The sequence below is a fragment of the Kwoniella shivajii genome, chromosome 3 (assembly GCF_035658355.1).
Source record: "Kwoniella shivajii chromosome 3, complete sequence".
Classification (NCBI taxonomy): Eukaryota; Fungi; Basidiomycota; class Tremellomycetes; order Tremellales; family Cryptococcaceae; genus Kwoniella; species Kwoniella shivajii.
Window position 1 is genome coordinate 1222296 of NC_085910.1, and position 23469 is coordinate 1245764.

General features: G+C 42.6%; 6 protein-coding genes and 1 non-coding gene across 7 annotated transcripts; 5 read left to right on the top strand and 2 right to left on the bottom strand.

The window, feature by feature from the left end:
- Positions 1-217: 217 nt before the first annotated feature.
- IL334_002649 (uncharacterized protein) lies at positions 218-2109 on the top strand (the record flags this gene model as incomplete). Its single annotated transcript, XM_062934392.1, has 9 exons — positions 218-307; positions 426-453; positions 520-542; positions 606-641; positions 719-1084; positions 1161-1289; positions 1466-1545; positions 1669-1711; positions 1825-2109. 9 exons carry the CDS (start codon positions 218-220, stop codon positions 2107-2109), a joined length of 1080 nt encoding a protein of 359 aa, XP_062790443.1.
- Positions 2110-5342: 3233 nt separating this feature from the next.
- Positions 5343-6301, bottom strand: IL334_002650 (uncharacterized protein; the record flags this gene model as incomplete). Its single annotated transcript, XM_062934393.1, has 2 exons — positions 5343-6103; positions 6172-6301. 2 exons carry the CDS (start codon positions 6299-6301, stop codon positions 5343-5345), a joined length of 891 nt encoding a protein of 296 aa, XP_062790444.1.
- Positions 6302-9415: 3114 nt separating this feature from the next.
- On the bottom strand, positions 9416-12242 carry IL334_002651 (uncharacterized protein; the record flags this gene model as incomplete). The annotated part of the gene is made up of 11 exons (XM_062934394.1): positions 9416-9530; positions 9609-9750; positions 9810-9942; positions 10006-10090; positions 10158-10447; positions 10522-10647; positions 10710-10865; positions 10918-11195; positions 11249-11346; positions 11403-11771; positions 11833-12242. The coding sequence occupies 11 exons, from the start codon at positions 12240-12242 to the stop codon at positions 9416-9418; spliced, it is 2202 nt and encodes a 733-aa protein (XP_062790445.1).
- Positions 12243-13389: 1147 nt separating this feature from the next.
- IL334_002652 (sorting nexin-4) lies at positions 13390-15437 on the top strand (the record flags this gene model as incomplete). Its single annotated transcript, XM_062934395.1, has 9 exons — positions 13390-13719; positions 13788-13923; positions 13993-14047; positions 14107-14194; positions 14259-14469; positions 14542-14672; positions 14788-15087; positions 15161-15334; positions 15399-15437. The coding sequence occupies 9 exons, from the start codon at positions 13390-13392 to the stop codon at positions 15435-15437; spliced, it is 1464 nt and encodes a 487-aa protein (XP_062790446.1).
- Positions 15438-17072: 1635 nt separating this feature from the next.
- Positions 17073-17160, top strand: IL334_002653. Its single transcript has one exon. It is a non-coding gene; the product is annotated as a tRNA-Lys (tRNA).
- Positions 17161-17451: 291 nt separating this feature from the next.
- On the top strand, positions 17452-19525 carry IL334_002654 (uncharacterized protein; the record flags this gene model as incomplete). Its single annotated transcript, XM_062934396.1, has 5 exons — positions 17452-17619; positions 17680-18114; positions 18180-18485; positions 18538-18972; positions 19043-19525. 5 exons carry the CDS (start codon positions 17452-17454, stop codon positions 19523-19525), a joined length of 1827 nt encoding a protein of 608 aa, XP_062790447.1.
- A 376-nt stretch (positions 19526-19901) lies between these two features.
- Positions 19902-22941, top strand: IL334_002655 (uncharacterized protein; the record flags this gene model as incomplete). Its single annotated transcript, XM_062934397.1, has 6 exons — positions 19902-20684; positions 20755-20931; positions 20993-21781; positions 21871-22373; positions 22453-22807; positions 22882-22941. 6 exons carry the CDS (start codon positions 19902-19904, stop codon positions 22939-22941), a joined length of 2667 nt encoding a protein of 888 aa, XP_062790448.1.
- Between the last annotated feature and the right edge of the window lie 528 nt (positions 22942-23469).

Consider the following 23469-nt stretch of genomic DNA (forward strand, 5'->3'; position numbering starts at 1 on the left):
CTGGTAACATTTGACTTTTGTCGCACCCATGTATCAGTATCCTCTCTCGTAAAACTACGGATAGATCCTGCGCCCACGTGGCGAATTTCTAGAGATTTCCGACGTGAACAATGTCCAGTGTCCAGGAGATTGGAACATATTAAACATATTTATATGCAGTTGATTCGTCTTCTTTCTCGCAATCACTCTGAGCATCTCCAAAAGTACTGCTACCACCATGCCTAGATGCGCTAACAAGGGCTGTCAAAAGGAATTTGAGGAGTCAAGCAACGAAGATGGCAGCTGTAGTTATCATCCTGGAGGACCGGTAAGTAGTTCAGTCAATTCCAGCTTTTATCTTTGCCTTCAGCCTGGCCACAGCGCTTCCGAGTCGAGTCGAGTAGAGAGGCTTCTAAGCTGACGAAATGATCTCTTACTATTTATAGGTATTTCACGAAGGGTTGAAATCATGGTGTAAGTTGATAATGTCGTCATATAACCAAATGCACTACATGAGCTGACACGCTTTATCGGATATAGCGTGCTGTAGTGAGATCAACAAAGTATGTATCATCATCTCGTTTCCTTCACAGTCAGAGCTGACAATCTCGTTTTACTATCTTTAGCCAGTATTGGAATTTGATCAATTCATGTCTATTCCTGTACGTTTTTCCATTCTTTCCTCTTTTTCTTTCTCTTTACAAGAATACTTAGCTAATACGATTCACCAATCCTTTAGCCATGTACAACAGGAAAACATTCATTGGCACCTTCTAAATCCACTTCTACCACTAACACCGGTTCCAACCAAGTCAAAGGTCCAACTGAGATATCTTCTGATGGAGTCGAGACATATGGTACATCGAAACCTTCCACTTCCACTTCTATCCATAATCCATCATCAGAATCTGCGCCTGCCCAAGCCATAGCTCCAACAGCAGCAATGGCAACGCTGAAAATGGAACAAGAGGAAGAAGATGATTTGACTATACCTGTTCCTGACGGAAGCACATGTAAAAGAACAGGATGTGGTATGAAGTTCGAGAATGAGGAGAAAAATAGAGGTCATGGTGAGAATAGTAAATGTAGATATCACCCTCAACCTGTGAGTATACCAGATTTATCATTCTTTGGTGATCGTGTGAGACAAGAGCTGATTTGAGCTTTCTAAATTGATGTAGGCAGTATTCCATGAAGGTTCAAAAGGATATTTGTGTTGCAAAAGACGTGTATTAGAGTTCTCAGAATTCTTGAAAATCGAAGGCTGTAAAGAGGGTAAACATTTATTTGTCGGATCAAAGAAAGATGAGGTGAGTAAAAGTGTACAGAACGTTGTCACCTCAAATTTTCGTCAATGAATATTCAGATGGAATCCGTGTATTATCCAATTTTGAGCTTTTTGAGTATCGCTCAAATAGAAGGTCATATCAAGGTTCTCCATTTTTAGTTTAATCGCTAAACTGATACCTGATTTCCCTTCTTGTAGAATAAAGTGGAAAAAGTGGATTGTCGATTAGACCATTATCAAACTCCGTTACAAGTTCACGTATCAGCTTTTGCTAAAGGGTAAGTGAACCTCCTCCATCCTATCAAATGATTTTTCTTCTGGTTGTTTTCCTCACAAATCGTCAAGAACGGATGTCGGCTTGGTGAAATACTAATACTGAAATCACATTCTATTTTTTCTAGGGCCGATAAAGAGAAATCGACAGTTAGATTTGATACGCAGAAAGTAGGTCCATTATCCTTATTCCTCTATACCCTCATCGTACCTGTAACACAACGACCACTGGAAGATATCTCTGAATGAAAGATTGATCTTTTTTTTTTACTCGTTGATCGCAGTTACATCTCGATTTATATTTACCTTCAAATAAGAGGGTGATCAAATCAATTGAATTATACGGACCTATAAATCCTGAAACTAGTAGTTTCAGAATACTTTCAACTAAAGTGGATATAGTCTTACAAAAACCATCTGCTATCTCATGGCCTTTATTGGAATTACCTCCTTCAGGAACTGAATTGCCACCTGGATACGCTCTCACGTTCGGTGTACAAGGAAGGACAGGTACGGTTGGTGGGAAAGAGATCGTCTTGTCTCCCGAAGAATTAGCGAGGAGAGGATGAGCGGGTCGAGGTATTACGATGTCATATTGCCAATTGAATTTCTGAGTATATGGAATTGGCAACTCGTTGGGATGAGGTGTCGATGTAGCGGCTGAAGTCTAAAATAGTAAGATGGATGGTATTGATGCATTGCATGGTATATCGAGTGAAACAAGGGTAACTACATTAAGATGTATCGACAGATAAAGAAGTGTTATAGGAAAATCTATTCTTCCACTAGATCTCTTTCAAAGCTGTCCAGCTCTTCAGGACTCATTAACCAATTTTCGTCAATCTGGACGAGAAATTACGTGTGATATTATTAGTGTCCCATACTGTTCGAGAGACTAGACTTTATACACTCACTTCAACTTCTATATCCGTTACATCTTCAGTACCTTGACCAACACCCTCATCATATAAACTTTGCTCTTTATCTGGATCTAACCATTCTACAGGTATATTCGATACGGGCATCCGGCTTCCGATATTCGCTAACCTCTATTTGGTACAAAACAAGTGTTAATTTTCCATTGGCTCCTGATAATCGAGCGAGTCACCGAATGAATTCGTCGTACGAATGCCCCTGCTCCTCTCCAAACGACCATTTATACAAAGGGAAGAAATTCTGTCATGAGTGAGAACAAGAACGAAACACTCACATCAGCTTGTTCATTACCTTCCACGCCCGTGTGAGCAGGAACATATTTGAATTTAACTTTTCCTTCCCTCCCTCTACGTCGAAGTAGCACAAGTAAATGTTTGATCATATCGACATTTGACACTTCTTTAGATTGATTAGATGTTACCGAACCATTTTTACGAGAATAAGTATTTGAAGAAGTTCGGAAATTCGTTCGAAGCCATTTAGGTAACCATGTTGTCATGCCTATACGTATCAGAGAAATGGATCAGCCCGGAGCGATTGAGAGTCCCCGGAAGAAGCGAGAGGCGGCCATGAAGAGAGGAGTTGACGAATGAATTTTCATCATACAAACGAGTTGAGTTTGATCTTCGATGATCAACGGGTGTAGTGAAATGAAAGGGTATAGCCTTTTGGCTACCTTGACATCAGCATGATGAACTCACATGATATAGTATACTGAGAATCACATCTGATCTCCAATGGTATATTGGGATACGGACATTGTTCAACAGCTCTTATGACTGCCTGAAGAGTAGCATCGAACACTGGAGTTAGCTTTTATCGGACTTATCCAGTCAAACTCCATTAATATGAGGAAAAGGAAACTCACCAATAGTTCTCCACGATTATTGGTCTGAGGTGATCCAGGTACTCTTTCACTATATTTTCTGAATCCGATCATCAGCATCTCATCCGCCGCGTCGTAGACGTAGTCAACATCGTTGACGATGATTATCAAAGATACTACATGTTAATCGTGTCTGAATATTCAAAACTCCCAGATACTCACTTGGTGAAAGCTTCACCTTGATGACCCCAGAAAACACCTGCTCCAGCTCTACTTGTAGGTTTCCCATTATCGAGCGCAGAGCCATCTGTATGTACGATCAAATAATGATCCTTAGTGAATGTATATCCGTTTTCGGCTATCCGTTTCAAGTGTTCAGGCAGGGTCGATGAAGGAGTTGAGGTCGTAGGTGATTCTGCTCGAAAATGAGTATCGAAATCATTTAATCCCGACGTAGATCTCCCACCATTAGATATCGGTATTGGGTTTGTATCGGATGATGATGATTTGGAAATTGAATTTGTGGATATGTATCCTTCTGCTTGTGATTGCGTTGGAAATTTCTTATATTTCGGTCTGTAGATTTCAAGTTAAATTTCGATATCTGAGTGATCACATGCTACTCAGCCTAATTACTCACCCTGCAAAGCCTTTGACTTGAAGTTCAGCTTCTGACCACGTAGTATAGATACCAGGTTTACGTCCTACGGCCACTGCGTAATAACTTGCTTTTGGCCTTGATACCGAGCAAAGGACCGCGAGGAATCAGCAATGACATTCATTCATCCATTCATTTTCAATCTTCCCTCCGGCCGGCCAAGTAGAAGGTGACGCTTATCGTCTTCGAATGCAATCTTCTTCGAGTCGAGTCGAGTCAAGGAAGGATTGTAGCTTCTTGATTGATTGGAGATCAAGTATCCAGAAAATCACTCACATCACTCTCTCACCCTCTATTGTGGTAGGTCTACCAATAAACGTTATTCTAAAACTCCTAACTAGGTTCCAAAGATTCTTGGTGATTCTCTTAGGTTTCCTGAGCGGGAATCGTATTCTCTTTCGAGTACGTCCACTTCCACCTGCTTCGTTCCGACTGGGAGGTCGAGCGATTGATGATGATGTGTGATGAAACGAACAAGGTCGTTTTAATCCCTTTGAAGGAGGATACAATTGGATGATTTGACCTAGGCTTCGTGTTGGTCTTTGCCTCGATATCGCAATTGATGATCTTGCAATAGAACGGAACATCAGCTAGTCCACTCTGATGTCCAGCGATGATGAAGCAAGTCATGTAATGTGAATAGACTGGCTTCGCTGAATAGTTCATGAATTGACATGGACTTGACTGGACTTATTTCTGTTCGGTGACAGCATCGAATACCAACTCCGTCGGAAACATCCATGAAACGTCTTTCAAAGGCGTCTCATGTTCTTGCTTCGACATTCTATGCTGCACATCTTGGAAAAAGCAATTCAATCATGCAAATCGGAATTCAACCCATGTTTAGTATTTTTATCAGGAGGAGACTAGCTCCAATTCATAATTCTCATTTTATATTCCTATATAAACCATCTCCAATCGATTGCACAGCAACCAAGAGAGAGAGACCTATCCCGTATCTACCCTCTTCTGTCCTCCTCGATTGTAATCCACATTACACCACATAAAAAAGTATCTAATAAAGACTATACCAGTTTCGACTGATCAACATCGAAAAGAGCCTAAATCAACAGTGATCTTAAACATGATAATAATGGTAAATCAAAACAGAAAGAAAGAACACCGATCAACGGTTGAAAAAGGTATATTACAAAGACAGTTGGTTCACATTGAAAGTTTTTTGGTGATATAGTTTGTTTTTGAGGACAGTTTTTCTTTCTATTTCATTATGAATGGTATGATGCAAGTGGGAAAAGGGAATAGATACACTGTGAATGACCGAAAAAGAGAAAGAAAAGATGAATGACAAGGGTGGAAACGAAAAACGGACAAATCTTCCGATCATCTTCGAGATGGATTAGAGATCTTTTCGAGTCGTTCGTCTAAGCCCAAACCCAAGTAATTGGGACTTGTCCATCCGAAAGACTTGCGATCTCTGAGAACGCGCCTTCACTCAGGTCTAATGAGTTGTCAGAGACACACGAAGGACAGGCATCGGCAACCATGGCAGTGACTGATTTACCGTTGTTGGTGTTGGTGATGGTGATGTATTTGCCACAGTAAGGGGAGGCTGATGAGGTATCTTGCCACCATCCGTTAGTGTCGATGGCAATGACCTTGTCAGAGTCAGAGTGGACCGTACCACAAGCACCAGCGTTACCACCTTGGTAGAAGTAGGTAGCGTAACCACCGGTGTAAGTCTCTCCTGAAGAGCCGGATGAAGCGGCGGTGGAGGTTTCAGCGGCGGCGGTGGAGGTGGAGGTAGCGGTCCAAGCGTCTTCAGTTGAAGTGGAAGATGATGAAGAAGCGGATTTGTGGGTTCCGTGAGCGTAATCGGCGACGGCAGCTACGGTGGTCTCTGAGGATTCGGCAGATGAAGTGGAAGTGGCAGTGGCTTCGGCAGCGGAGTATTCAGAAGCGGCGTCGACATCGGCAGAAGCGGTGGAAATAGCAGAAACGGTGGCAGTGGCAGAGTACTCGGCGATGGTGGAAGAGACCTCGGAGAGAGTGACGTTACTGGGAGTACAGTAAGCGGGTCGGCTGTCGGTAAGGGTCTCGTTGGCGAGGAGTGGGTGACAACAGTCATCGAAAAAGGTACTGTTGTGTTGAGAAGCACAGTCTAAAGCGACGTATCGAACGTGGTCTGCACGATATCAAGGTCAGTCTTGTGTCCTACACCGAAAGATGAGGAAAAAGCAAAACATTACTCACAAACATCGTAATCCTCTAAGTAACCATCGACGTAGTTGGCGGGCTTACCTCTGCAGGCGATTGGTGCAGCAGAAACGAAAGAAGCTGAAGCGACGAGGGCGACAGCGGCAACGGTAGCGAATGAGTGCATTTTTGATATAATGATTGTTGTTGGTTCGTTCAAAAGTTGATTATCCTAGTTGAATGAGTTGAAAGACTGATGATGGTTGTTGGAAAGAGAAGTTAAACAAAAATGAGCTCTGCTCTTGACCTCTTTTTATATGTGGAATTGATTGATTTTGATGGATGGGGAAAAGAAAAAAGAAAAGGAGTACTCACCTCGTTGTTCTGTCAGCTGTTTATATATGCGTCGTTTTTTCTTGTCTTAGAAGTCGTGGTCAAAGAAAGAGCAGTATACCTTTTTTCTGGTGTGTTGAAGGAAGTATTTTTTCAAGGGGTTCTGAAAAGAGGGTAGGTGGTTCTTTTGAACAGGTAGAAATTACTTTACGCGTCAAGCGAAGTGATTCCAGACTTTATTGATGATCAAAGAGAAGAGAAGTTTGGTAAAGTAGATCCGAAAGAGATTCGTTCGGTCGATGTGGGTTAGTACTGGTGTGTGGGTGCGCTGAAAGAGCGTGTAAAAGCAGTTGTAATTTTTCGAGGTCGAGGTCGTGGTCGGGGGGTCGGGTCCGTGGTGATTTTTTGTCGATCGTTTGTTGTCGGTTGTCGGGAGTTAACGAGTGAGGTGGCGTTAGACGAAAAGAAGACAAAAGCGAAAAGAGGTTGAAGGTGTTGTTGGTGGTGAAGAAGGAAAGAAAGAGATGAAGAGTTGAGAAAGAAGGAAAATGGGGTTGATATATGGTGGATAACATAAACCCCCTCAAATGAGAAAGTGATTAAAATCCAGTCTCTTTGACTACGCGTGGCTTGGTTTCTCCCATTTCCACCATTCCACTGCGGAGTAATATCGTCAACTCATTAAGGGTAAAAGTAACATAACAATAAAGAAAGTAAACAAAGACAACACAGATTATAAAAGGGGTTTCATAATTCACTAAGGATATAACTTCAGGAATACCATTCCAATATCCTTAACTTTAAAAAAAATCTTACTGGTTTCGTTTCATCTTTACACTCTGAATTCATTTTATGTCGTATTGTTCATTCATTAATCATTAGTCATCCAGTCCAGGCCAGGAAGACGTGAAATGTCTCTCCTCTTTCCAGTCCTGTCTGGACAATAAGAAACCGTGAATTGAGATTGCAGACATCTCCTTGACGGTGATTTGAATTTAGCATGGTCGGAAATCGTATTAAAATTGTATAGAGTTACCCCCTAAAAATCCTTCACGTTATGATCAAAACATAAAATAAACAAAACACCACATATTTTATTTCAGGACGCGTCTCACTTTTCCTTTTTCCCTTTTCTACGGTATCTTTCTTACTTCGCCCATCCCCCTCTGATTGCGCCGCAGTGTGTACAGTTACATAAGTAGTACTTCCTTTTCGGATGGATGGGTTCTGCGGAGTAACCCTTTACTACTGCAGGGTATCAGGTCAAGAGGAAGAAGCACGTTTTACCGTTCACTAATAGAGCACCCTCGATTCAAACTACTTTAGCTTGGCATATAAATACATACATATAAAATGAAAGTAAAAAGTCTAGACCTTTTGGACGTTGATCAAGAAAAAGGATAATCCGAAACTGAATCAGTTAGTTTATTTGATCACAAAAACTTTATCTTTTTCTTTTGGACCCTTATATTTTATCAAACTGCGTCCAAATCATGTTAAAGTCATCCTATCTATAGCTCCCAGTCGTCAGGCCTGAATACAGACTAGTCCCGAATAATCTAATCAACCTGGAATACATACCATAATTCCATTAATCCATTTTATTCGGAATGTATGGCCATGATCAAAATGCGGTCTTAACGAAACCGGCGGTAAATTACTGACGATTCCGGTAGATATGAACAAGAAGATGTAAGACATTCAAAATAGACTTTATGGACTAGGAGGAGATTCCAATCACCAATCTTTCAGTAAGAAGATCGAAAAATCGCAAGTGATCGATCAGATCAGATCAGATCAGATCTAATCAGATGTCGGACCCGATGTCTATCTACTTTCAATCGAACTAGTCAGCTAGTCCAGTCCATACATAGAATAGATTTTCACGGTGATTCAAGTTAGATGGTGGAGGAACCATACATACACATGCTCCTTGTCTGCTGCACGATTTCACCATTCACATAACTGATATCCATGAACTAAAATTCAGAGGAATACAGTCAGAAATAGAAACAGGATTAGGATTTCTCGTATTGGTATTGCCAAATAGTGCGTTTCATCCCCTTGCCCTTTCCTTCTTTGTTTTTTCTCGCACAGAGGCACGAGCACATTTACTATATATACATATGCACATGGTTTCACAACGTTTCATCCTTTTGTGAAGAACCAATATAAAACTATGTATATAGATTGTATAACATATCGCGGGAATCATCCTGACATACAGCACATATGCATGGTGAAACTTGTCGTCTCTCGCTTGTAAACGGAACCTCGCCTGCGATGCCAGATGCGACGGACTTTGAATATCACCCCGTACGCATCGACGAGATTAGACTAGGTTCTCTTCTCGTAATGATAGAAACCGAGAGGTGAAACTAAATTGCACGAGTAATGACTCGTCGAATTCTTACAACTTAGTCACTTTTTGTACATAACGAAGAACGACCCTCGGAATATTAGATTTGAAGGGCTCAACCCCACTTTCCCCCCTCGTTCCCTCGTTCTATAACGGCATTCAACAATATGCCCTTTTACGTTCGTCCAGGCTCCGTTGATTTTGCAAATACCTCTTCGGAAATGATAGAATATGCATTCGGTTTATCGTCAAAAACTCATACCCCAAACGCTCATACCCCAGATTATCATCACGTTTCCCATTCTGCTTGGCATAATCCAGATTCGGCCGTAGTTCTTACCGTACTCGTATAATTCGAAGGGTAGACCCCAGAAAAGGAGGCGGACAGGCGGATGGCGAGTCTGGCGTCTCTGCGCAGGTCACTGTGTACGAAGTATTCGTCTATACATGCTAATCGGTCATGCGCACGTGAAAGAGGTCTTTGTTCCGAACCGCTTTCAACTCATTTCCTCTATACCGGCTCGTCCGCTTCATTGGCACAATCAATGCAAAAGAGGTGATTCACTAAGTACTACACTATAGTTCTTTCCTTCGCCCCGATGCCCAAAGCTACAATATCATACCTTCATCTTGTGCAATCTTCATCCCGTCTCCTTCTATACCATCATTTTCATTATGCGATGAAGTAGATTCACCTAGAGTGAGAGGTGGTTGCCATATTCGTCTGTTCCGATTTACCCGATAGTTCATGATCAGCTTTCTTCACATTTTCTTGAAGCACATGCCTATCAGATATACTCACATCGTGTGATCGTCACTACAACTCGCGAAGATCCTTCTTGAAGATATAGGATTCCAGGCTACTGAATTTACCACATCTTTATGTCCCGATAAAACTTCAATAGGATTCGGCGACGATCCTTGCCAAACATAAACATGACCATCTATATCCACAAGAAACCGGTTAGCAAACATTTCTAATAAAGTATATATGGCAACTTACCCTCGCTACCTGATAAGACGAACCGATCTTTAGGCGCACCAAAACAACTTCGAATAAGGAAATGTCCTTGAACATGACCACTATGCTTGCGAACGTATTTCAATCCTGGATCTATAGACCACACCTGGATTTCCTGTCATAAATAGTTCAGCCGATATCACATGAAACAAATCCTGTCCTAACTGTCCTAACTCACATCAGGTGTACAACTGACGATAACCTTCCTGCCATCACTTGAAATCTTTATACTCGTCGTCTCGCATCTCAAATCTTGTGACCAGCTAATGCATCGTAGATCAGCTTCATCCAGCCCATCGATTTCCACCTTTTCGAATCAAATGAACCTACTCGATGATCTCGTGGTCTGCGATCCTTATCACCGCGATCGAATGCTCCATTGTAGCGTATTGGAATGGTTGTATCGGACCGCCATTGGGGCCGATCACAGGAACAGCAGGAGTCGTTTCGGATTCATCTGCTGGACGAGCAGACATTGCTTGTTTTAGCTTGTCATTGTGGGACACTCGTTTCAAGTGAGTTGTTATGGCTACGATTCGTTTGCCATCCGGAGTAATGACAAAATCGTTCAGTTGAAGGGGGAAAGCGGACCATTGACGCAGCATATGTCCTTCTGGAGTCTACAGGAAGTACGGCCATTGTCATTAGGTGTACTTCACTGAGTCAGTGGGAATGTTTAAAGGGTTGAACATACGTAAAATACCACTTTACAATCCATGGATGCAACTATAAATTCAGATCCATCTGGTAACCACTGTATAGCACTGATCATATCCCCATGCTGTGAGCTAGCGGAAGGTTTAGGTTTTTCTTCACCCGTCTACAGATTGTTATTTTGTGAGTTGAACGTTCGAAATGAGGTTATTCTATAGATCCACTCACTTTGGCATTCCAGACAAAAACATTCTTATCTGCACCTGTGACTAAAGTCTTCCCGTCAGGAGACCAAGCCATGGCATCGACAGCATCCGCATGTCGTTTGAGTGGCACGAAAGGCACAACGCTATATTGTGTTCCACCTCCTTCTTTAGGTGTAGGCTAACTTTTGTGTCAGCTACGGTCTTCAAGTCATCGTCTTAGAGAAGCTCACCTGCAATTGCCATATGACAACCGTTTTGTCTTTCCCTGCACTAGCTAAAAACATTCCATCGGGACTCCATTCGATCCTCCATACCTCATCTGAGTGGTCTGCCAAAACATGTGTGGTGACGGAAGGAAATTGTCCGCTTTCGCACTTGTGGTCAACATATAATGAAGAACTTTCTGGTTCTTCGTGATAAAGACATGACAATTGTTGGTTTCTCCTTGCTTGGTCAAACAACGTCGCGAGCCGACGGGACGGTACCATTATCTGAGGGGAGATGAAAGCTGGATGCAATTGTCAGTCTACAAACGCATAGGAGGTCGGCCAATCAACTCACCTTGTAAGTGTTCGAGTAATTGCCTACGAGAGGCACCTTGAGCGCCGTCCCACGTTGCTCGTTCATACAAGTCGTCTTTATCAAGACACATCATGAAGCTTTTTGTTGGGATCAGCTGATGTTCGTGGCGGTCAAAGATAAGCTAACGACTCACCCTGATAAAGAGTGAAGAACCTCTTGATCTTTAGCTACTCTTGCTAATTCTCCTCTCAACACACCTAGAGCTTTCTTTTGTTGACCTACTTCAAGATACTCGAGGTACTTCTGTTGAGCAATGAGGAAGTTTGCTTGACCTGATATACTTCCAGTACCTTTCCCCGCTACGATAGCTTTGGTTTTACCCGATGCGATACTGCTACCTGAAGATTCTGGTTCTTGTTGAATCGTAATGGGTATACCCAATTCAGGAAGAAGAGCAAGAGCTTCAGACCATCGTCCGCCTAAGATAGCTGACTGAAAATCTGAAGCGGATGGTGAAGAGAGTTGATATCCCGATTCTATCTCAAGTACGTCTGCTGCTTGGCTAAAGAAAGGACGCTTAAATTAGCTTCAATGCTACGCATGCACGAGGGGTTGCTACTCACTGGTAACCTATATCTCGCAGACCTTGTAGCATCAACCTGACAGCTTCTTCCCTTTCGACAGGCATTCTCTTGCCTCCACCTACACCAGGTCTTCCGGTTGATCTTCTTTTCGAAGCCCTATCATCAATCAGACCATCTTCATCCATACCATCATCTATACTTTCTTTTGCGTCATCGACGAGACCTTCATGTTGTTCAGTCCAATCTCGATCATCTTCATACATCAGATGACCAGAAGGGCGAATTGGTCGAATGGAACTCGTCACATGAGGAGGTAAAGATCCCGGTACGATTGAAGAAGAAGATGATGATGACGCATGATTGTTTGATGATGATGATGGACCAGACTCAGATTCGTGTGAGATGCCGTTTGTGGGGCTATTGCCATTTGTATGTAGCGGGTGACCCATATTGCTGTTCATGTGTGAGTTGGAGGTTACAACGGAGGTGGATTGTCTGACTCGTTGTTTCGGTCGAGGTTGGTCGTCGCGATCTCCGTCGTCGGAAGGTGAGCGGGGACGGGTGGTTCCTCTCTGCATAGGGAATGAGTCAGTCTTGTCTGGATGTATAAGTGCGAAAAGGTGATTATGAACGTGAAGTCTAATTCGCAATCGGTCAAATGAAGTATATGATGGGAAACATTGATGATGAAAAAAGAAAGTGAAATAAGAGTGGAATGTGAATATGAAAGTGGAATATATATATGTGGTATTGATTAGTGCGTGTATTTCTGTTAACTCACAGTTAAACTTAATTCACTATTGCTATCAACACCAACGGACGCTGAGATGGATGTCCGTGCTGATGGGTTATCACTATTGTTATCACCTGTATCTAAGGGGATGATGGAAGAATGGTCGGTGGTGGCAATTAAATTATCAATACCAGGAATATATGAATGATCTTCGTCGATTGAAGGAATCAGGTTATTGATAATTGATTCTTCTAATGATTGGTCGACGGTTGTTGAATCTTGGGGTGAAGGGGATGACAGGTTGACTAGCTGTCTGAAAAGAGGGTGTTTGAAGTAAACGCCCCCTATATGATTCCTTGAGCAGTGCGAAGGTGATTGATTTGTTAACGTTGAATAATGAGATAATGATGACTAGTTCACTTGTATAGAAAGATCAGAGATTGAGCTATGCGGTCAAAGGCAAGTAGCACGATCTGTTGTATGTGATCATCTACTTGAGTATGCTGATGTACATGAGATATTCTGATACGAGTAATTTCTGTAGATGGGGGTTTGATTCCTGTACTGTAAAGGTGTCATCTATCATCATATACTATCGGGTAATCAGCATACCTGCACTGGGTTGAATTGACTCTCAGTCGCGTGGTATCTGGATAAGTGTATGATAAGCGAGAGCATAGACCCTCTTTCCTTATTCGAGTTATCCACATAATCACAACTCAACTGGTTTTATGATCACATCGGTATAGCATAGCATTTTACACAACCGGTCAATTCATGCTTATATCCCATTCATCTGTCCATCAAGAGCACACCCACGCCCCTCACTCGCCCCCCTTCCATACAATACAATCACAAATACCATGTCATCACAACCGATCGATGAGGACGGCTTCCACTCTATAGCATGGGACGATGCTCCTCCTCGAGCTATGATATCTCCTTCGTCACCATTCGACGAAGAGGGAGAAGGGTTCGAGAATATATCCGCTACTTCAACTAGCCACGAAGATGAACACGAACAGACAGCTTCCACTTCGACTGCAACATTAGGTAAAAGAGAAAGACAAGGATCAGTAGAGGTTGATCCAAGTGAATGGAACGGTAGATGGATGAGCATAGAAGTCAGAGATCCTGTTAAAGAACATGAAGGTACTAAAGACATGTTCGTTTCTTACGCTGTTAAAACTCAGGTAAGTGAACCTCTGTATACTACACATACCATTGAGAGTCATTAAGAGCTGAAGTGGTCTGTGTACAGACAAACCTTTCGACTTTCGCCAAGATACCTGCTGTTGTGAGAAGGAGATTTCAGGATTTCGTGTTTCTTCGTGAACACCTGGTGAAGAATTTTCCAGCTTGCGTGGTACCTCCCATTCCAGATAAGCATCGTCTTGGTAAGCCAACAAGAGCTATGGAAATATATGTTCGGGTATGACCATAGCTGACATGATGTCATAATGCAGAATACATCAAAGGTGATAGGTTTGGACCCGAATTCATTGAAAGGAGACGACTGGAGTGAGTAGCTATTGAAACATCAAATAACGTGGTGAATGCTATCTAACGTCATATCTTAGTCTTCAACGATTCGCAGATAGGATAGCTAGACATCCGACACTACAACGGAGTCAATTGGTCAATGATTTCTTACAAAGTACAGAATGGGTAAGTTTGTCTTCCTTTAATCACCTGAAAGTGGCAATTGACAGATCATGGGTATGATCAATAGACCGTGGCGAAACATCATCATATATCTCATCCACCACCTGAATCGCACACATCTTTGATGGATTCGTTGTCGGATACGTTTATAAACGCATTCTCGAAAGTGCGAAAACCGGATGGAAGGTTTGTTGAGATGGCTGAGGAACTGGAGAGGTTCGAAGAAGGTTTGACTTCTGTGGAGAGGTTAGTAGGTAGAGGTAAAACAAGGGTTGATGGTGAGTCACTCGTCGTCAACGATTCGTGTGAGATTGTGATCGACCAGCTGATTTGCGAATGTATACGTATAGATCTGTCGACGGATTACCAAGACATGGCTGCCGCTTATCAAGGATTAGGATATCTCGAATCGGGTATCACTGAACCTCTCAATAGGTTCGCAGAGAAGATGTTGGATTTCTCGGCGCTTCTAAAGCACATGGTGAGTCCTTGCTATCCATTGCAAGCTTTCTAGTATTGCGGCCTTTTTCCGAGACATCCCATCCGTGGTAGTTCATTTCAGCTTGGTGGCTAATCACATTTCATGCTAAAAACAGAACCAACAAACTGTCGAACCATTCTTGATCCAGTCACATTCCCTGTTGGCGTATGCCAGTTCCCATAGAAACGTGATAAAACTTCGAGATCAGAAGCAACTAGATTTCGAAGAGCTTTCAGCTTATTTATCTGCTATCGTATCTGAGCGTGATCGATTAGCAGCTTTGAACAGTGGGCATTCAGCTGCTCCCGTAGGCTTAGGGACTTACCTAAGAGATCAAGTTGATAAGATCAGAGGAACGGATGATGTTCATACGAGAAGGGAGAGAATCAGGAAACTGGACGGGAAAATCAATGAGGTGAGTCATTGTTATTCGGGCTAGTCCTAACATCTGCCCTCGTGCAAGCTGACTTGCTCCTACGACAACCTAGCTACAAGACGCAGTCACTACAGCTCATGAAACCTCAAATGCTTTCTCAGATGAAGTATTGAAAGAACATGCAGTGTTTGAATTGAATAAAAAGCAAGAGATGAAAGAAGTTCTGGAAACTTATGCCGATGGTCAAGTTGAAATGCTTCAGCGCGCAATGGACGACTGGGACAGGGTGAGTGATCTTGTCTTTCGTGAAGTTGAAGCCCACGTGTTGATGACTGTTCTTCATGCGATAGATCATTCCGCTATTGCAGAGGATAAGAGTTGATGTGTAGCTTTCAAGGCCTGAGGCGAGAGTGGTATTTTGTAGATGTGGCTGCTCATTCTAGTGTTGTACATATGTTTAGTGATGACATGACGTGTCTTTGATATCATTCTATGGGCATTAGTGGTACAGCAATAAAGTTGTCTGAGAACGAAGTGCGTACGGACAGGTGACCTTGACTCCAAGGCTCTCTTCAGGTGAGCTTTGGATTTACCAAGATAGGAGGAAACGCTATTTAAAACGTAATTGACACCACAATACATGGTGTAAAAGACTGATTGGAGATAAGCAAAAAAGAGTGCAGGACAAGGCACCGATACTTGGGGTCAGGGCGGAGACGATTCTCAGTGATCTCACGACTACCGAGTTGTGAACAATCACCAACGAGTTGCATGTGGCACTTTCCTTGTGAACAGTAAGAATCGATGAGAGATGATCACTGAAAGCGTCTGTCCGTGAGACGTGTATCTGTCCGTGACTTCAGATCTCGGTCTCTCGCAGAGATGAGCTATATACTTGTGCGGAAGGCGAGTACTTTTGACGCCATAGCTCACGAGTACAATTTCGATCGGTGATGAATTCCCGTTCTCGAGGAACAGACATAGCATGTGTTTGCTCGCTCAAAAGAACATGAATTTCATGGTTTTGTTGGTTCCAGTGACTTGCTCTCGACTTTATTGGGCGACACACTAAGTCACCGATCTTGGTTTTTGTACCCTTTCTGGTCCGTTCTGTTGAGATACTTAGGTCAGCTCTGGTTCAACCGTTGAGTCATCCGCTTCATATGACCGCTGTGAGATACCGTATCGCAAAGTACGAGCACTTGTCCATGACACAATCTGCCTTATGATTGACAGGAAGCCACCGTCGCGTCCACTACATCAGAAACAAGTCATGGGGTGTATGGCAGAGTCGAGCCCACAGTCTTACTTATCGGTCACATCGATGCGACTATAGCCCAGAGCTCACGTCACATCTACTGCCTGCCCCGGATCGTTAGACCAGAGTGCTCTGTCATGATCCGATCCGTACAGGAATGATTCGGATCCTGGCACCTCCTACATGCGTACATTGGATACCTTAGAGCTATGCTTTACTTTGTCTTAGACATTGGCTTAACCTTATGCTCAGGAATGTCTTACTGCTTTTGTAAGCGAATAGTAAAGTACGTGGCATTGTAGAAATATTAGATATAAAAGTCAAAGTCCTACTTCAAATAGTTAGAACTTCTTCTTAAGAAATGTATATCTTGAATTCTATGATATTACTTCGTACTTCGTATACCTTATCTCGAGGATATTTGCCTTCGCTCGTTCGTCCTATCACATGCTTCCAGGCCGTTGTCAAAGCCAGATCGATAGGAACAAAGCCGCAGAAAATGGCTGTTTTTAGCGTTATTGTACTATATACTTGATTGTAAGGTTGGAAAGATATGAAAAGCAAGGCGACTGTATCGAAGACTCACTAACCACCTGTACCGCCTGACTTAAATGATACCAGAGGGCTCTCATGCCATTCCCAAAAGCTAGATCATGGGAACAAAGACATACAAAGGTCGAATGTTGTTGGCGGTTTTTTACGCGGAATCACAACATTTATTGGGATATATTTTACCAAAAAGTTGGGAAAACATGAAAAACCGACCGCCCGTGTGGCTTAATGGTTAAAGTTCCCGACTCTTATGCTGACTCCAGCTGATCGGGCGATTGCGGGTTCGAGTCCCGCCATGGGCTTACCTTTTTGCATTTGCGTGGATCGGGAGGGTGTAGAATTGACTTTTTAGCTGTATGGGATGAATGGGTTTGAGTGAAGAGGAAAGTGCCACATTTCGACGAAAGATGGTGGCGGCTGTGTTTTTACCTTTTTCTGAGAAGGAGGGGCGATCCACGTGTTTTATTGGAGGTCATTATTTAATTTACAGAATTTTGAAAATGTTGATTTTGACGTCTAGTAAAACATTTGTGTGAGCATCACCATATATTGCTTTTGAAGTAACATATCGTCAACTCTCAGAATTCACAGAGATGGGAAAGACCTCAAAGACCGGCAAGGGTAAAGCACCCGATCACGATGACAGTAAGAAGCGAAAGAGGACCGAGAAGAATAAGGCGGATGACGTAACGAAGGAAGGTGGTCTCTCATTATTTAAGGAAGTGAAGAATTCAGATTTAGACGATGTCTTCGCTAAGAGTGTGAGTTAGGCTCTCTCACACTCGTTGCTGCGAAGCTGACTGTAACTACTGTACATTTAGACGTCCTTTGCTCAAGCTGCTTCACCTGCACCAGTAGCTAGTAGCTCAAAGATTACCGCGGAACCAGAGTCCGCTCGACCTGCTCAAAAGAAGAGCAAGAAGGAGGCAACGCCCGAGGCTGAGGAGGAAGAGGAGGAAGCTGCCGGTCCAGCAGAACCAGATTCGTCCGATGATGAAGTAGTAGACCAAGCAGCTCAGCCTGTTGAGGATGATGAGGATGAGGATGAGGAAGAGGAAGAGGAAGAGGAAGAGGAAGAAGTCTCCGATGCTGATAGCGAAGATATGGTCCACGAAGCTTTAAAAGCCAAGGCCGAGAAGAAGGCTAAGAAAGGAAAGACACTTGGGAAATACGTGCCACCAGGAGAAACCCAAGTGGACAAAGACAGAAGGACAGTGTTCATCGGGCACTTACCTCTGGAATGTGTCAAGTCAAAGGTGAGTCATTGTTCTGCAATCGTCAACCCACGAAAGATGATCATGCTTATGGGCAAGATGGATAGTCCGCACTCCACCAATTGCAACAACACCTTATCTCCTTTGTCCCTACTGCCAAGATCGAATCAGTCAGATTCCGTTCCGTTCCATTCGCTGCTCCTACCTCTTCTCTACCCACCGACGATCCAGAGAAAGATGCCACTCAACGAGCCAAGAGAGAGAAGGAACGTGCGGCAACTTGGAGAGCTCAACTCGAGGATCCCGAAGCTCCTGTCACTCGAAGGAAGCAACTTGCTGATGAGGAGTGGGAGCAAGGGAAGATATTCTTAGACTCAAAAGGAAAGCGAAAGGTCGCATTTATCAAGAAGGACGTAAGTAAACCCGGTTTAATTTGGGTTGTAGGATATTGACAAAACCATTTAGTTTCACTCTGAACTTGCTTCGTGTAATGCCTATGTGGTTTTTGCTCATCCTCATCCCGAACGATCATCAAACGTCGCTCCTATCCTTGACCCGTTCGAAGCTGCTACAGCAGTACTAGCGGCAAACGCCAGTACATTTTTAGGTCGAACCATCCGAGTGGATTCTCTTCGTCTGCCATCTGCTGTAGGATTGAAATCAGCAGGTAACGCTCTCGCGAAACGAGATGCATGGTTGCCGAGCGGTACAGATCCAAAGAAAAGTTTATTTGTCGGTGGATTGGATTATGCATCAAAAGATGAGGATGTTAGAGTGTTTTTCGAAGAACTGGTCAAAGCTGAACGGGGTCCAGCCGAGGATAAATGGGTTACTGGAGTTCGTATTGTAAGAGATAATGAAACTCAATTGGGTAAAGGATTTGGTTATGTCCACTTTGCCGTGAGTCAGCTTACAGTAGTAGGCTACGCCTAGTTTGATGACAAGCTGATTTCGTTCCATTTTGTCATAGGATCGAGAAAGTGTCGACGAGATACTTGCACTTGATTCCCAGAAAATCAAATTCGCTAAACGATATCTTCGTGTTCAACCTTGTAAAACTCTTCCAACCAATAAAACACTAAACAATACCATAAAATCCATCGCATCTTCCGCTACTTCCACTTCTTTCAAAACCGATAAGAAAGCAGCCAAACCTAAATCATATTCTAGATCAGGTCCTGTACCTAAAGGTGATCCTAAACTAGGAGAGAAGATCAAAGATCTTTCGAAAGATGAAAGGAAAGTGTTCAAAAGTTCAGATGCGGATAGACAAGCTCGTCGATTAGCCAAAAAGAAAGCTAAACATACTTTGGAGAAGAACGAAAGAGGTGCTGTGAAATTAAGCATGTCCAAAGCAGAAAGAGAGAGAGGTAAAAACGCAAAACCTAAAGCTAAGAAAGGAAAGATCAGAGCTCCAAGTGCCATTGCTAAGATGAAGGGGTCTAGGGCATAGATATTTCTTCCTGTAGGTTGCGGGCGAACATAATACCCATATGTAGATACGTATATGTTGCCAGACATAGGTTCTACACAAGCGTACCTCGCACGCATGCTTCGATTGGTAGCTGAATTGTTGCATAGTGTCTATATGAGAGAATGATCATGAAATGTAACAAATCGGTGCACAGGGAATCTAAGGCACCATTCTACGTAAAGAATTCCATCGCGTTTGAGAAAAAAAACAACAACAACAACACAGACAAAAATAGACAACGATATAAATCTTCCTTTCAACGTTCTCACAATCCTCATTCAAAAGCCTTTGCCTCGCTTCTCATCCCTTTCGTGCTGCTCTTGTCAAGACCGAGTGAATGCCAATAGCTATCAATATGAGCTCCGGTCAAGGGTCAGGACCCACTTCTCCTGTATCTTCACGAATGACCAAAGCTGCTTTCTTCCGATCAAGATCACCGCCTATAGAACGAAACTTCCCCAACGGTAATGTCAACGGTAATATAAGTCCTAATGGTTTGTCAAGTCAAGATGGATTTGGAAACCTCAATGATCTAGCAGGGAGGTTCGAACTGTCAACTAGGTTAGAACAGCAACAACAATACTCGTCATCATCTTCTGCTGGACCAAGTAATATAGGTAATCAAGCTCGATACAACACGAATAACATCAGTCCGAATGAAGAATTAGGATCATCATATTCACCATATTCCGCGAACAGGAGTCTTTCAGGAGAAGGAAATACACTTGAAGCGCCAATTCCACAACATACACATAAACAAATGGGTTATTTTGATTCTTCACCTGCTACAGATGGACATTCTTCCACATTAGATAAACTACAAAACCCGCCTGTGACTCGGAGAGCCCCATCACCTGTAAGAAGGAGATCGACGATAGCATCACAACGTGATACATCGCCGACCTCACCAAGGAACCTACTAGCTGGAATACACGGGGTCATGTCAGCACCTGATTCTTCGGAAAATACAGAAGAAACGTATGAAAGTGGAATGAGAGGGGACCTTAAGGAGCATACGATAATGGGATTTGCACAAGGCTCAGATGAGATGCTGTTGACTCTACTAGCGGGTCAAGCTGCTATGGATTGTGAGACTTTACCTATAGGAGGGTGGGAAGAGGTTGAGGCGTGGAAAAAGGTGAGTTCAAATGCACACGCCATAAAATACTGCTCAGAAGTCAAGCTAATGCGAATGGATTGCGTTATAGGAACTGACGCTATTGTCGAATCGACTGGAATCATTGCAATCGCGACATCAAAGAGAAATCAAGATCTTGACAGCTGCAAGAACATTACAAAAGCTAAACAACTCAAATAAGAGGATGTCAAGACAGACAATGGAGAGTTTGGAACAGGCTGAGAAACGAGTAGAGGTTGCTGAAAAGGTGAGCATTTTGGCATCAATGCTCGATAGAGTATACAGCTCATTCCTCGACTCCCGCATAGGAAGTTTACGTCTTGCAAGATAGAGAAGCTTCTCTGCGGCGAAGATTGATGGAACATTGGTCAGGAGTGATGGCATGGGAAGTGCGTAGATTGGAAAGAGTATCAGGTGAAACTCAAGCTCGTTACGATAAACAGTCCATGAAAATTAACCATTTGAAGGATCGCGAAGCTGAACTGATTCGACAAGCCAACGACAAGTTGAATCGCGTCAATGAATTAGAAGAAATGGTCATTGGAATGGGTAGACGAGAGAGAGCCATCGAAGAAGAAGCGCGAGAATTAGATCAATATCGCTTGAAGCTGGAAGAGGAAAGACAAAATTGGTTAGAAGAGAAAGAAGCTTATCAAAGGGAAAGAGATTCTTGGACATCTCTGAAAAGGAATTGGGATAAAGAGAGATCCGGATTTGAACTGGATAAAAGACGTTGGATGGAAGAAAGAACAGGACTGATAAATGATAAACAACAATTACTGGAATCAGGTCAAATGTCAGAAAAAGATAGACATCTGATGGATCAAATCCGGTTATCTCTAGGAGGTATCTTAGGTAGGAAAATGGGTTCAGTAGGTGAACATGAGATTATACCTTCTATTGAAGAAGTGAAAGGTCTAGTGGCCAGAAGAGAAAGGGAAGTTGGAAATCTGAGAGATGAAATGAGAGAAGTGAATATGGGTTTAGAAGAGGAACTGAGAAGAGTAAGTGAAGATAGAGATTCTTGGAAATCAAGAGTGGATCAAGGTGAACATGGAAGAAGAGATGAGATTGCTGGATTTGAAAGGAAATTAAGGGTGAGCAGATTTATATTGTTTGCGACAAGATCCTCCGCACCAATCCTTCACGATTAGAGTATCCCAGCTGATACATAACATCCTATCAGAATCAACAGGAACACATCAGCGATCTATCACTTCGAAACGAATCACTCTCATCGTCGCTGCAAGCAGCGCAAAACGCTGTATCCTCCATGTCGTCCGACACAGCTTCTACAAAAGCTCTTCGATCTCGAGTCGACGAACTGTCAGCTGAATTGGAGTCCATCGCTACTCAGTTCAACTCTATCTGGTCAATTCTTCCTCCACCTAGTAAACGAGCTCAAGCCGAATTGATAGATCCGAGAACAGGAGATAGCAACCTTTCACTTTCCAGTCCAAGTAGAGCGATGAACTTTGCTGCTCTACAAGACTTGTATCAACCCCATAGTGAGAAAGTTGGCGATATCAACGAGACTTTAGCTAGAATCAGAGGTGTCGTAGAGGACAGTAAACTCTTAGTGGAAAGGGTGGTCAAAATGGGTAAAGAAAGAGAACTTTTGAAAGGTAACGCTTTCAAAGCTAAGAAACTGGTAGAAGAGAGTGCTCGAAGTTTAGAGACTTATCAACAGTGAGTTGATCATCGCCGCCTGTGAATTGTGATCTGTGTTAAAAAATTCAGTAACTGATATGTTCACATGATCTCATAGACAAGTGGCAGTATTAGAAGACCGTCTAGCTAAATCTGGCAGTACAGAATCCCATTTCCTAGATGAACTAAATGATCTTCAACGATCATTGGATAATGCAAATTCAGCTAAGAGGCATTTGGAACAACAATTACAAGCTCAATTAGAAACTTGTTCAAGACTTTCAGAAGCAAATGATACATTATCCGCAAAAGCATTGGATTTAGCTCAAGTTGCAGAAGAGGAAAAATCATCCTTGGCGAACAAATTATATAATGAAATTGATGACCTGAAGAGAAAATTGAAAGGAACTGAAGATGATGCGGATGAAGAAAGAGCTAAATCTCAAGGTCAAAGAATACAACTTCTTGATGAGGTAAGTTGGGTTCGACTTCTCCCCTCGTCCGTCCAGAAAAGAATAGAAGCTGATGTGTATATCTACGATTTCAGCTTAATTCTTTACAAGCTGAAGTTGGAGATCTGAGGAAGCAACTTAGAGCAAAGGCATAACCTTGCTATTGATAAGAATCAAGATCACATGTGTCGGAAGCCAATGAGATTGCTTGTTGACTGTTCAAATTGTATTTCACGTAAAATTGTAAATACTATATAATTTAACTTAATTAATTCTAATAAACCTGATCTTGGTAAATGATCTTACAGATGAGGTAATGTCATTGTTGTGTTATAGATGCAATTACTTCTGTTTTGGCTATTTAATGTTTTCAAAGAGTGTTAAGCATAGATGTAGCGGACAATCTTCATTACACGGCCAGTATTTGCTGAGGCCCCGAGCGGTCATACATGCTAATTGTGGGCTAGATCAGACAGATTACCGTATTGTCCACATAGCTGAAACTCGTATATTTTTGCAACGTACATACCGCTGCTCCTTGTACGGGTCTTTGTTTGCAGCGGAGTAGAAATAAAGCATTGTGCACGTTGATACATTTATTTTCGGATATTTACTTATATGCTTCCAACATCCATACCAAAAACGCCTTCACGACTATCTACGGACTAGCAACGTATCAAAAT